At 40.5% G+C, this 15,000-nt stretch overlaps 1 protein-coding gene across 1 annotated transcript in view; it reads left to right on the forward strand.

Annotated features, from left to right (window-relative positions):
* fbn1 (fibrillin 1) overlaps positions 1–15,000 on the forward strand; it is a 115,610-nt gene that overhangs the window by 3,474 nt on the left and 97,136 nt on the right. Inside the window, 5 exon segments of the mRNA XM_082182321.1 lie at positions 1–55; positions 2,101–2,199; positions 4,290–4,385; positions 4,492–4,587; positions 10,828–11,025. The exon segment at positions 1–55 is cut by the window's left edge and continues 28 nt beyond it. Of these exon segments, the coding sequence (XP_082038447.1) occupies positions 1–55; positions 2,101–2,199; positions 4,290–4,385; positions 4,492–4,587; positions 10,828–11,025 (544 nt within the window).

The raw sequence follows: 15,000 nt of genomic DNA on the forward strand, positions 1-15,000 counted from the left end.
GTGTACTGCTGTCCTGGGTGGAAGACCTTGACCGGGGGGAACCAGTGCATCGTCCGTAAGTCCTCACACACTTCCTGTTTGGTGTGTAAAGCTCACGTAAACATGCTCTGGTTTTCTTGTTTTTGCTTTCGTCCTGATAATGAATAGATCGGCTGCGCTCGGACTCGTTGTGTTGTGTGAGATTTAGCGTTTAGTTCAAACAGAAACAAGATTATTTTTCTGACCCCATTGGCAGATCATTTTGCTTGTTTTAAGTACATTTTAAATTTATATCACCAGAAAACAAGACAAGGTATTTTACTCATCTAGTAAATGCATCTTGATTTAAGAATTTTTAGATATTTGGACTGGTAACGAGACAGAAACCCTAAGTAAGGAAAGGCATTTTTGCAGTGAAGTAAACATGCTCTGGATGCTTGTTTTTGCTTTCGTCCGGTTAATGAATAGATTGGCAGCGCTCAGACTCGTTGTGTTGTGTTGTGTTGTGTTGTGTGAGTGTGTCGGTCCGCAGTCTCTCAGGCGCGGTGGGTGGGGTGATGTTGTTTACATGTGAAGGTCAGGCACACTAATGGATCTCGGTCACAATGGGCCTAGTCTCCCTGACCCCGTGACCTCTCACTGACCGCACTTACACACACAGGAACATTCCGGTAATAACCGGGGTTTGGTCGCATTCCAATTACATATGCATCATTTCATCGCATTAATCCGATTAAGCCGATATTTCCTGAATAAGACAGCTGGCATATGCCTCGATTAAGGGGAAGTCGGTCTCATGGAAGGACCAGACCTCAGTCTGCAGACTTTGATTTTGTAATGTGGACGATGTTATAGACTGGACGATTTTTTAGTTTTATGGAATATTGTAGTGTTTTTTATTATAAATGATTTATCAGTGCAATGGATGGATGGATAGATGGATAGATGGATGGATGGATAGATAGATAGATAGATAGATAGATAGATAGATAGATAGATAGATAGATAGATGGATAGATAGATAGATAGATAGATGGATGGATGGATAGATAGATTGATAGATGGATGGATAGATAGATTGATAGATGGATGGATAGATAGGTTGATAGATGGATAGATAGATTGATAGATGGATGATAGATAGATTGATAGATGATAGATAGATTGATAGATTGATAGATTGATAGATGGATAGATAGATAGATGGATGGATGGATGGATGGATAGATAGATTGATAGATTGATAGATGGATAGATAGATTGATAGATGGATGGATAGATAGATTGATAGATGATAGATAGATAGATAGATTGATGGATAGATAGATAGATAGATAGATAGATAGATAGATGGATCGATTGATAGATGGATGGATAGATCGATTGATAGATTGATAGATGGATGGATAGATAGATTGATAGATGATAGATAGATTGATGGATGGATAGATAGATTGATAGATGGATAGATAGATTGATAGATGAATGGATAGATAGATTGATTGATAGATGGATAGATAGATAGATAGATAGATAGATAGATTGATTGATGGATGGATGGATGGATAGATAGATAGATAGATAGATAGATAGATAGATAGATAGATGGATGGATGGATGGATGGATGGATGGATAGATAGATAGATGGATGATAGATGGATAGATTGATAGATAGATAGATGGATAGATTGATAGATAGATGGATGGATGGATAGATTGATAGATTGATAGATTGATAGATGGATAGATAGATAGATGGATAGATGGATGGATGGATGGATGGATGGATGGATAGATTGATAGATAGATAGATAGATAGATAGATAGATAGATTGATGGATGGATGGATGGATGGATGGATGGATGGATGGATGGATGGATGGATGGATGGATGGATGGATTGATAGATAGATAGATAGATAGATAGATAGATAGATAGATAGATAGATAGATTGATTGATTGATTGATTGATTGATTGATTGATAGAAAGATAGATAGATGGATAGATGGATAGATAGATAGATGTGTAGAACTTCCTAATACAGAATATCACCGGTAATTGAATGTTTATTATCATCTATGAATCTATGAATAAATCTGCTCATTATCCCCCCCCCAGCGATCTGCCGCAGCTCGTGTGGCGACGGGTTCTGCTCCCGACCGAACATGTGCACCTGCCCGACGGGCCAGATCGCGCACACCTGCGGGTCCTCATCAGGTACTGTCCCTCTCCTCATCACAGGCACGGACTCGGATCTTTGAATCTCGTTCATCAAAACGAACGAATCTTTTTTCGAGTAATTTCGTTCATTTCTGCAGAATGTATTTAAAATGTTACATGTTAATAGCCAAATTCCCCAAACACATCAAATGTTGATCTCTAATGTTAGCATAGATAAATGTGCGCTGTTACTCTGTGTGGAGAGTGTGTTTACTGCATGACACACAGCAACGGGTCATCACTTGAGTTTAACTCCGTCATTCTTGCTCATACAGATTAGAGTAATGCACACTGTAAAGGTCTACTTTTATTTCTGTAAACTCACAATAACAACAAAACATTGTGCTTGTGTAAAAATAATGGCGCTTTCTGTCGGTTCGGTCTCAGTGAACTGGAGCGCATCACATAAATGAACCGAAACTCAGACATGAGAAATATATCTATAGAAAGCTTGAAATGTCTACATTTAAATGAACAGATTTCAATTGAAAATGAATATTCTCTGATTATGTAATCCGTATGAGATGGTCATATAGGCGGAGATGACGAGTCAGTATCGTTGACTCAATCTCTGCAGCCGAAAAAACATTATCAGTACATTATTCAAATGTTCAGACAGTCTCATTCTGTTTTTTTCACGACACATTCATAATCATTACATTTGCCGGTGCGCCTTGGCTTTATGAATGCATGCGAGCACTGATTAGGCTATATGTATTTTATATTGGAAATAAAAGGCGCATTATTATGATTTATGGCTTATTAATAAAAGCACGCAATTAGTCGACTAACGGCTTAAATGAACGACTACTAGTCGACATCTTTAGTCGAGGGCAGCGCTAGATTTGATCAGTTCAAGCCGGGTTTTCATCTCTGGCTTAGACTGGTTCTGTCTGATGGTTGTGTGTAGATGGTAACCTTCATTCTGTGAAGTGTCCACTAGACATGCACCGGTCAACCGGCCATAAATCAGAATTGTTTTTTTTTACGATTTATTTTGCCCGATCTCTTTTCCGGACTTGCACACAAACTGCGTTGCAGTAATTTCCCAAAATATAAATATAAATAATACATGCGTTGAATGCAAATCTGACATGTGTTTTACAGAATAAGGTTTGGCATCTGAACACAACCCTGTTCAAAGATGGTCCTCTGTTTAGGGTGTTCAGTGTCCCGACCAGTGCGGAGGGCGCAGATTCTTGCCGTTGTTTTATTGCCGTGACTGAGAATAACAAATATTGTGAATATTAGCCATGTCTGGATGGGTGTGTGTGATTTGGAGCCTGTCCATAGTCAACAGGCCTCACCCGCCACTCAAATGCTCCTCACTGGATCACTGCTGTGTGTGTGTGTGTGTGTGTGTGAGAGAGAGAGAGTGTGTGTGTGTGAGAGAGAGTGAGTGAGTGAGTGTGTGTGTGTGTGTGAGAGTGAGTGAGTGAGTGAGTGAGTGTTTGTGTGTGTGTGTGAGTGAGTGAGAGAGTGTGTGTGTGTGTGTGTGTGTGTGTGAGTGAGTGAGTGAGTGAGTGAGTGAGTGTGTGTGTGTGTGTGTGTGTGTGTGTGTGTGTGAGTGAGTGAGTGAGTGAGTGAGTGAGTGAGTGTGAGTGTGTGTGTGAGTGTGTGTGTGTGTGAGTGAGTGAGTGAGTGAGTGAGTGAGTGAGTGTGTGTGTGTGTGTGTGTGTGTGTGTGTGTGTGTGTGTGTGTGTGTGTGTGTGTGTGTGTGAGTGAGTGAGTGTGTGTGTAAGTGTAAGTGAGTGTTTGTGTGTGTGTGTGTGTGAGTGAGTGTGTAGTTTGGGGACATTTTCGTCCCCAGATGTGAGTTGAAGACTCTCTTTGTGGGAGTTCCCAACAGGAAGAATGATTCATACATACAAAAATAATGTTTTTGTAGATTTTCCTTTAGGGTTTGTGTTGGTCTGTAATTGAACTTTATATTAAAACAACAGAAACGATATGTGTGTGTACAGTATGATAGATAGACAGACAGACAGACTGACTGATTGATTGATTAATAGATAGGTAGATAGACAGATAGATGTATAGATGTGTATATTATGCACAGTATATAACATGTGTATGTCTGTCTTCAGTCCAGAACTGTAACATCCGCTGCATGAACGGTGGGACGTGTGCGGAGGAGCAGTGTGTGTGTCCGAAGGGATACACCGGACCTCACTGTGGCCAGCGTAAGACACCCGTAACACCACACACACACACACACACACACACACACACACTGATGGACTCGCTCAGACCTTCACAGTGTCTCTCTCTCGCCCTCTCTCTCTCCAGCGGTGTGTGAGAGCGGCTGTCTGAACGGAGGACGATGTGTCGCCCCGAACCGATGCCTGTGTAATTACGGCTTCACCGGGACTCAGTGTGAAAGAGGTGAGACGCTCCTAGTTTGTCTTTATCTTTTCATTTTTTCATCTTTTTGTTTTAATGACGTGCATGTGTGTAAAAAGCACTGACTGCATCACCTCCGAATCGTCAAAACCACCGAAATACACACCAATAAATACTCCTCTGAGTGTAGTTTGTAGTTCTGATTCTGAAGGCCATTTGTCTCTGCGTTTTGCTGAGCTGTTTCCTATTAGAAAGCCGGTCAACGTCTGTGTGTGTGTGTGTGTGTGTTGGAGACCTGCTTTCTGGACTTTCTGATGTTCTGTGGCTGTTATTAGCTGCAGATGTGCTGGAGTTCAGTGTTTGTGGAACAGGACAGAGCGTTCTCTGTTTGTTTGTTGCTCGTTTTGTTGCAATCCATATTTATGTGGAAATGACAAGTGGAAACATCCCTTTATGACACATTCTTGTCCTCAGAGGACATGTGCTTCCCAATGGAGCAGATCACGACACGAGGGGCGGGTGTGTTGCATTTCGGATGGATGGATAGATAGATAGATAGATAGATAGATAGATGGATGGATAGATGGATAGATAGATAGATAGATAGATAGATAGATAGATAGATAGATAGATAGATGGATGGATGGATGGATGCATGAATAGATGGATGGATAGATAGATAGATGGATGGATGGATGGATGGATGGATGGATGGATGGATGGATGGATGGATAGATAGATAGATAGATGGATAGATAGATAGATGGATGGATGGATGGATGGATGGATGGATAGATAGATGGATGAATAGATAAATGGATGAATAGATGGATGGATAGTAGGGTTGGGCGGTATTACGGTAATATCGGATACCGCGGGATCTTAAAATAGCACCGGTATCAGTTTCAATACCGTCATTACCGGCACTTATATAGCCTATAATATATATATAATTTATTTATTGCCTAAAAAATGCTTATGTGTGGTTGCAGTTTGGCAATATTTCTGGTTCCAACCAAATGAGAAGGGAGAGGCGGTAAATACTGACGAGGCAATACCGCGAGAGATGTAAACACCTCTAATGTCGCATCTCCGAAACAACCGCCCACTCACTGCTGCCAGGATACATAAGCGCATTAAGTTTCGTATTTGTTAAAATATTATAATGTTATTTTTTCCATCTTTGTTGATTATGAAAAGTGAACAGCACAAATAAGATGGGATGCATCGGGTGTCAGACGATTTGACCACTTCAATAAATTTAGTTTTGTAAAAGGCCTCTTTAAAACGAATTTCGTTTTGTATAAATTGTATCTAAATTTTTATAAAATTTTCATCAACCAAACGCCTGGATTTAATATAATCATGACATGATGAGCATGCCGCTGTCACTTGCATTGAAATCTCATAAAAAAGGCTATGCCTCACAGACATGACAAATAAATAAAGCTTGAAATTTCTTTAAACGAAACAATTAAAAACGAAAGAAATAGGCAACTCACTGATTAGGCTAAGTAATCCATGATGTGCATTTCTCTCGTTCATACAGAGATGCGATCGTCAATTTCAGTAAACGAAACCATTCAAAACGAAAAGAAATATAGTCTGATTAATCAATGGTGTGCATTTCTCTCTAGGCGCGTTCATACGGAGATGGCGATCGTCAATTTCTTTAAACGAAACAATTCAAAACGAAAGAAATAGGCTACTCACTGATTAGGCTAAGTAATCCACGATGTGCATTTCTCTCTAGGCGCGTTCATACGGAGATGCGATCGTCAATTTCAGTAAACGAAACCATTCAAAACGAAAAGAAATAGACTAGCCTACCTCTCTGTAATCCATGATGTGCATGTCTCTCTATAGCGTTCAGATGCCGATCGTCAATTTCTTTAAACGAAACAATTCAAAACGAAAAGAAAAAGGCCACTCTCTGATTGTGTAATGATGTGCATTTCTCTCTATAGGCGCGTTCACTACAGAGATGGCGATCGTCAACTTCCATCTTTGCAGAAAAGTTTTATTAATAAAAATCAATGGACACGCGTCACCGGATTACAGAGGCACTTTTTGCTTGTTGCACGCACACAGATATTATGTTGAATAATGGTGGGCTCCGGCTCATAATAACAGTTAATGCCGTCGGCCTGACTCAGACACAACGTGCAGGGGTTGGGCTTGATTTTTTTTGTTGTTGTTTTTTTGCCCGATCTGGCATTCAGTTTCTGAACGGTGTAGGCACAAGCCAACAGTTTGGTGACGCCGTCTGAGCCCATTATGTCATTTTTAATTAGTCACGGTAATACCGTATACCCCGGTAAAATAGGGAGGCGGTTTGACGGTTTCAAAATTCGAATACCGCCCAAGCCTAATGGATAGATAGATAGATGGATGGATGGATGGATGGATGGATAGATAGATAGATAGATAGATAGATAGATAAATAGAATGATTAATAGATGGATGGATGGATAGATAGATAGATAGATGGATGGATAGATAGATAAATAGAATGATTAATAGATGGATGGATGAATAGATGGATAGATGGATGATGGATGGATGGATAGATGGATGGATGGATGGATGGATGGATGAGAGTCCAATCAAACAATGAGGAAACGCACTTGATCCTGATTGGACGGTTGTAAAGGGTTAATGAAGTCAAGTGTGTGTGTGTGTCTGAATCACACTCAGCTGATGTCACATTTTTGTAAATGATTGTTAAATTGGATTTGTTCAGGAATGAGGAGCACAGAGAGCGCAGTGAACACTCCGACATTCCCAGAGATTTATTCAGCTGATGAACTGCAGGAGATCATGAATTCCATAATGAATCAAGCTCGACTAATGAGGCCTCTGTGCGTGTGTGTGCGTGTGTGTGTGTGCATGAGTGTGAGTTTTATCGCTCCCAGATGTTGAGCAGTACAGGGAGTGTCCTCTTCAGACAAATACACACATGACATCACACTCACACTCACTCACACACACACACACACACACACACACACACACACACACACACACACACACACACACACACACACACGTGTACAGGGTGTTCCCACTGTTCACATGAAGCTTCAGTGAGTTGATCAACGCTGTAAGAACATCAGTGCAGTGAGACTCGTGATTTTGCCTCCTCATAATATCAGTCACTCTTCATTATTTATTTCAATAAATAAAATTAAAAGTGGCCCGTCTTCAAGGTCCCATTAGTGTCACAACAACTATAATGCATTAGACATCACAGTTTAGTTTTAATTAAAATCTAAATGTTTACTTGAATACTTGAATATCTGTATTCAGCTGCTTTTATTTTTATATCTTTATATCTTATATCTTTCTTTTTCTTTTTTTAACTAAATGACTATTTTACATTTTTACTGTAACTTAAATTGTAGGGCTGGGCGATATTTCCGATTTAAATCGATTTTTTCCCCTCCTACTTAAAATCAATCTGCAGATGAGAAAGAAGTTTTTCAAAACAAGTTTTAACTTTTTTTTAATTTTTTATTATCCCTTGTGGGGTTTGATCTGGATTTCCCCCTTGGGGTTAAAGTGCAATCAAAAACAACAAGCCAAAAAGACAAGATGGCAGTGAACAGTGAAAATGTAACATAACATAAAATGGGTGGCTTGGGATTGGGAAAAAAAACTTGCATCACAATAAGTGTATTGTGATTGTCAAAACATTTGGTAACTAAACAGAATTTTATTAAGTTTAGTGACAACTAGGGATGTCAATTTTCAAAAATTCCCATGATCGATCGTTGTTTAAATTAACGATCAATTAATCGATTAATCGTTAGCCTTAATACTGCGATATGCGTCTGCAGTGGCTATGACAGCATGACAGGGTCTGCAAATGCTGCTCAAAACGCTATGTTCCTCACCAAATCATTTAGAATGGTTTTAAATATAAATAAAGGGCTAGTAGGATTGTAAAATGTTTCGATGTGATTGATAATTAAATTAATTATTTAATAATCAAATATAACTACTAATACAACGTGTCACCAACGCCGCCTCATATGCGCTTAGAATGTGTGACTGTTGTGGACGCGCTCTTCCTGGAACAACTGCACGCGCTGAATGAATCTGCTACCGTTAAACTGGAGCACTTTGCTAGCACGTTATTTATCTAAAAGAAACGCATCCTATATGAGATTAATCAGATATATTCAAAATAAACATAATATTACAAATTATATCTGCACAAAATGACGCAAATTCATGCACAAGTGAACTTGAACTACGGTAAGTTACGTGCCATTCATTCAGAACTACTCATGTTGTGGACGCGCTCTTCCTGGAGCAATGCGACACGGCAACTAAACCCAAATAATTCACAATGTTTTATTACAATATTGTTCTCTTTATAATGTTATGTAATATTACAGTCCCAATAGTCATTATTAGTCGTGCACTGCCGTTTGAGCTGCGCGCGCTGAAGCTGACGCTTTACTACAGAGTTAATTCTTAACCAAATGCATCCAATATGAGATCAGTCAGATATAGATAGGCCTACAGAAAATAAACAGTATTACAACTTACATTTGCACAAAACAAAAGGCTGCGAATGCACACGCAAACTTATAGTCATGATGGTCCCAAACATAACTCCGGCGTGCTCGCTTTACATGTTTCGCGGTTGAGCAGCGTGTTGTGACTGGTTGAGCGCTTCGAGTGTGTTTGGGAAATGCCCCGTCCCTTACCATAACCGCCAGTTTAACACACTACTAACTAACTCAACCAGGCCCCGCCCCTTTATTCTGTGCATGAATTATTTAAATGAGGAATATTGTGACGTGTTCGTTCCCGGAAGAAACTCAAGACTACAATGGAGGCGTTTCAGGAGTTCAGGAACACTGACTCTGATATAGAGAAGAACTGCTTTTTCATGATCAAACTGCAACATTACACACTGAAGAAAGATTAAGATGGAGAAAAGCATCATGGGTAATCTTTAAAGCAGTAAAACTCCAAGTAAATGTGTGTGTTTGTGTTTTGAGTGCTGAGACGTATTACTGTCTGTAGACTAAACACACACTCATGAACTGTGTAAAGAAAAAGAAAAGAGGACCAACAGGTAGTTTACTTGGAAGAACGTTGGGCTGTTGTTGGGCAGGAGTGTGTGTGTGTGTGTGTGTGTGTGTGTGTGTGTGTGTGTGCACGTGTGCGCGCATCTGTGTGTGTTGGGCTGTTGTCAGGCAAGAGTGTGCGTGTATGTGTGTGTGTGTTGGGCTGTTGTTGGGCTGTTGTTGGGCAGGACTGTGCGTGTGTGTGTGTGTCTGTTGGGCTGTTGTTGGGCAGGACTGTGCGTGTGTGTGTGTGTCTGTTGGGCTGTTGTTGGGCAGGACTGTGCGTGTGTGTGTGTGTGTGTTGGGCTGTTGTTGGGCAGGACTGTGCGTGTGTGTGTGTGTCTGTTGGGCTGTTGTTGGGCAGGACTGTGCGTGTGTGTGTGTTGGGCTGTTGTTGGGCAGGAGTGTGTGTGTGTGTGTGTGTGTGTGTGTGTGTGTGTGTGTGTGTGTGTGTGTGTGTGCACGTGTGCGCGCATCTGTGTGTGTTGGGCTGTTGTCAGGCAAGAGTGTGCGTGTATGTGTGTGTGTGTTGGGCTGTTGTTGGGCTGTTGTTGGGCAGGACTGTGCGTGTGTGTGTGTGTCTGTTGGGCTGTTGTTGGGCAGGACTGTGCGTGTGTGTGTGTGTGTGTTGGGCTGTTGTTGGGCAGGACTGTGCGTGTGTGTGTGTGTCTGTTGGGCTGTTGTTGGGCAGGAGTGTGTGTTGTTGTCACACTGAAGAAAGAAGCATAACAGGTCCTCTGAGTAGATAAACACACACACACTCAGATGACCCTCAGCTAAACATGATTTTCTGAGCAATATGATGTCATATTGCTCATGCTCCACCCACGACTGCTGACGGACTGTCCCACATTAGCCTATTTCCCATATTAGCATATTTCCGCTAGTTGCTCATTATCATTTAAAGAGACATGCACCTCATTATCATTTAAAGAGACATGCACCTCGTTATCATTTAAAGAGACATGCACCGAAACGGGTGGCTGTGAACAGAGCTGTTCTTGAGGAGGTGAGAGGGTGTTTTACACAAACACTGAGGAATTTTAACCAAAGTATGTTACAAACTTTACATGACGACCCTAAAGAATCATCCAACTTGTGGAAAATGGGCATCCGATGAACCCCTTTAAAGGGTTAGTTCACCCATCATCCCCGTCTCTGTGAGTTTAATGTGTTGAATGTGTTGTGTGTCCTGCAGATTACAGGACTGGACCCTGTTTTGCGTCGGTCAGTAACCAGATGTGCCAGGGTCAGCTGACCGGGATCGTGTGCACCAAGACGCTGTGTTGTGCGACGGTGGGACGGGCCTGGGGTCACCCGTGCGAACAGTGTCCCGCTCAACCACACCCCTGCCGCCGGGGCTTCATACCCAACCACCGCTCTGGGGCCTGTCAGGGTGAGAACACACACACACACATCTGGTTCGCTATCTTTGTGGGGACTCTCCATAGACGTAATGGTTTTTACACTGTACAAACTGTATATTCTGTTCCCGTACACTAACCCTACCCATCACACACACACACACACACACACACACACACACACACACACACACACACACTAACCCCAACCCTTAAACCTACCCATCACACACACACACACACACACACACACACACACACACACACACACACACACACACTAACCCCAACCCTTAAACCTACCCATCACACACACACACACACACACACACACACACACACACACACACACACACACACACACACACTAACCCCAACCCTTAAACCTACCCATCACACACACACACACACACACACACACACACTAACCCCAACCTTTAAACCTACCCATCACACACACCCTAACCCGACCCCTAAACCTACCCATCACACACACACACACTCACACTAACCCGACATTTTTACATTTTCATTCCTGCAGGTCACACAGTGACACGAGTCCCCATGAGTCTGTGCATTTCAGGTTTAAGTCCCCCCCACACACACACACTCACTTACTCACTCACACACACAAACTCACTCACACTCACACACACGCGGATCGGCTCTAATTGAGTCAGATTGGTTTTGGTTCTAATGCAGGAATGCTCGCAGTCATGCAAACAAGGACACACTGTCAGAACACATCGACGCACGCTTCAGCGAGCCAGACGATCCCACAACACACACACTGATCAAGATCAACACTGAAACACTGAAAACTTCCTCCAGGACACACACACACACACACACACACACACACACACACTTACTGTACAGGATCAGTCAGATGATGCACCTGCTGATCTGTGAGCTGAAGGCTGATGGGTATGAGCTTCATTTGTGCCAAAAAGAGTCGAGTGCTTTGTACTGTTCATTTGTCCATGTCTACACTCGTTATTGAAATGTAAATGATGATGAAACGTAAATGATGATGTGTTTCCAGCTCACAGGGAACGTTCTCTCAAAGTTTAAAACAAACATTCTTCCAGTAACGTTAATAAAACATAATTTAAAAGTCTTTTAAATCCCCCTTATAGTCATTCATTTTATCCCTTAAACTCATCTTTCATCACCAAAATGACATATTTAAAAAAAAAATCCTCGTAAAAAAAAAATTCTTCCTGCCTTAAAATATCTTGAATGTAACTCGACACCCTTGCCTCATTTAGTATGCGCGGTTCTATGAATATGCAAATGAGCCCCGCCTCCACTCACTCACTCAGCTCAGAGATCCACTGGTTGACAATCACACGTTGATCTGATTGGTTACAAGGTAGTTTTTGACGTCAGAAACACCAGTCTTTGGTTCACTGCAGTTTTAAGTTTTATTAATATTATGCGGCGCTACCAAAATCCGGTGCTGTTTCCTCCATCTCTAGAACTTCAGATGTTCTCTCAAATGTTAGTCTGGAGCCTGTAAACACTCTTATTTGTGTATCTGCATATCTGTAAAATACATTACATTACTTCAATGAGCTCATTGTATCTGCATTAAATTAGTACATTGTTTAAATTAATACATTTTTAGCTAACTGTGTCTTTCTGAAATGCATAACTTAGACAGTTTCCTCTAATAACAGATCACTCTAAATTGTAATGTGGACTCATGCACTTTCTGTAAAGCTGCTTTGAAATGATGTGTATTGTGAAAAGCGCTACACAAATAAACGTGAATTGAATTGCAGAACTTTCACTGAGAGCAAAAACGTATCAAGCATGAAACTGAAAACTATAAAATATAAAACTACATCAGTTACGGTTACGCACGGTTAATCATATCGCAGTCGCGATGTCAAGCCTATGCGATTATATGATGCAAATTGCTGCGATTTTATTAAATAAATAAATGCATGTGTGGACATGACAACCCATTCTCTCTGAGAGCTGTTCGCACACTCTCTACACCGCTAATCAAAAGAAGACTGTGGTGTGTGTGCTCACGTCGTGAGGTTCTCCGGTGTGCGGCGTGGAGAACCGGATGATGCCGAGCACACGGACACTGAACTGGGGCCAGAAAACATCCACCTCTGTTATATGGGCTGCCAACTCACTCATTCAGCGTGAGACTCACGCAATCACACGCTCTCACGCAGAGAAGAGTCGCGGAGCAGAGGACACTGACATCGACAGACTAGACAGAGCAGTTACTTATGATAGGAAACAAATCATCAGCTCTCAGATTCTGACCATTTTATTACGAAATTCAAACAATAGCGTTTTGCCGCTTGTAAATGTGACGTGATCGTGGTCGTGATCTGAACATCTCTTTCTCTTTACTAGTTAATAGTACGGCTGGGAATCGATTACATTTTTTTACTAATTAATCGCACAATTTGCTGTGATTAATCGCAATTAATCGCATTTCCCCCAAACTTGTAATCATCAATATTTAAACGTAGAATCACTAATTAAATTAAACAACACACAAAAAAGAAAAATGTCCACATAAATTGGACAGAAAATAGCCCTATATTAAAATATTAAACATCAATATATCAACATATTATTCTTCAATCAGTTTTATGCAACATACTCAGATTTAACAGATTTATTTTTTGACTAATTATCAAAAATAAAGTGTAGTCATACAAAGGAAGTCATTAAAACGAGAAAAAAAAGGTGATGCGTCAATTGCGTTATTTTTTTTAAATGCGTTAAACATCGCGTTAATTCCCCCAGCCCTAGTTAATAGTAAATAAACACAAATGAACAGTAGGTGTGTTGAAAGATACAGTACAACTTACCGAAATGTTTATGCCTCATACATAATCAGTGTTTTTCAACCGTGGAAAGAGGTCCATAAAACAGCTGGAGAACACACGTCACGTGACGTTACATTGATCTCAGGAGAGCCATTTAATGACCAGAGCATGTTAGTTGAAAAGACAAATTATATATAGAGAGAGGAGTATTTTGCTAAATATGTGCACTATATTAAATATTTATTATATTTTTACTTATATCATTAAAATATTGTAACGTTGTTATTACAGCCCAGTAAAAACCACATTATATTTAATGAGAAAAATGAACATACTGTACCTAATATTTATCCAAATGAATCGATATTGAATCAAGATCGGAATCAAATCACAAGATTTTAACTGAAATCGTGAAATTTGTGTTAAGCAATAATAAAAACAGTTTATTACCAGTCACTGTACCATGTAAACATTGTAACATGTTGTCATTAAAATTAATATCTGTTTAGTTACCGAATGTTTTGACATTCACAATACACTTCCTGCTTAAATGTCCCTGTTTATCTGGACAGAATGTTCAAAATATCTTATTTTCATGAGCATACAAATGTTCTTATTTATTGTTCTATTTATTTTATACTATTGTACTAATGAGACAATAACAATTTTGCAGTAATGCAAAGATGTCATTATTTAATTTTGTAAAAAATAACTATCTAATTTGAAAACACTGTAAATGTAGTTGTTGTTGCTAGTTTGAGTTGAGAAACACACATATCAGCATTATCACTAATCTGTGTGTGCGTTTTCCTTGAGAACTAAGCAAGTTGACTCATGAAACCATTAGTTTATCATATCGCAATCGCAATATTGACCTCAATAATCGCAATATGACATTATGACAGTATGACGTAGACAAATGTGTTGCACAGAGTAGTTGACACTAACGGACCGGCGTGGGTGGGAGCTGTGTTGGGGTAAGATGTGCCGGTTTCAGTATTGTCACAGAACGTCTCTGGTGTGTGTGTGTGTGGTTTGGCTGTGAATGTAATTCCTCCAGCTGGGTAAATTCTTTTTTCGTCTGGCTGTCTGAGCCGCTCTGGGAGAACGTCTCGTTTCGGCTCCTCTCTCTCTGTTCGGTCTCACACTTCTCTTCAAATCAATCACGTTTTTATCTTGTCCCTTCATATTTTTCCTTGCTCC

The sequence above is a fragment of the Leuciscus leuciscus genome (assembly GCF_965113295.1).
Source record: "Leuciscus leuciscus genome assembly, chromosome: 10".
Taxonomy (NCBI): Eukaryota; Metazoa; Chordata; class Actinopteri; order Cypriniformes; family Leuciscidae; genus Leuciscus; species Leuciscus leuciscus.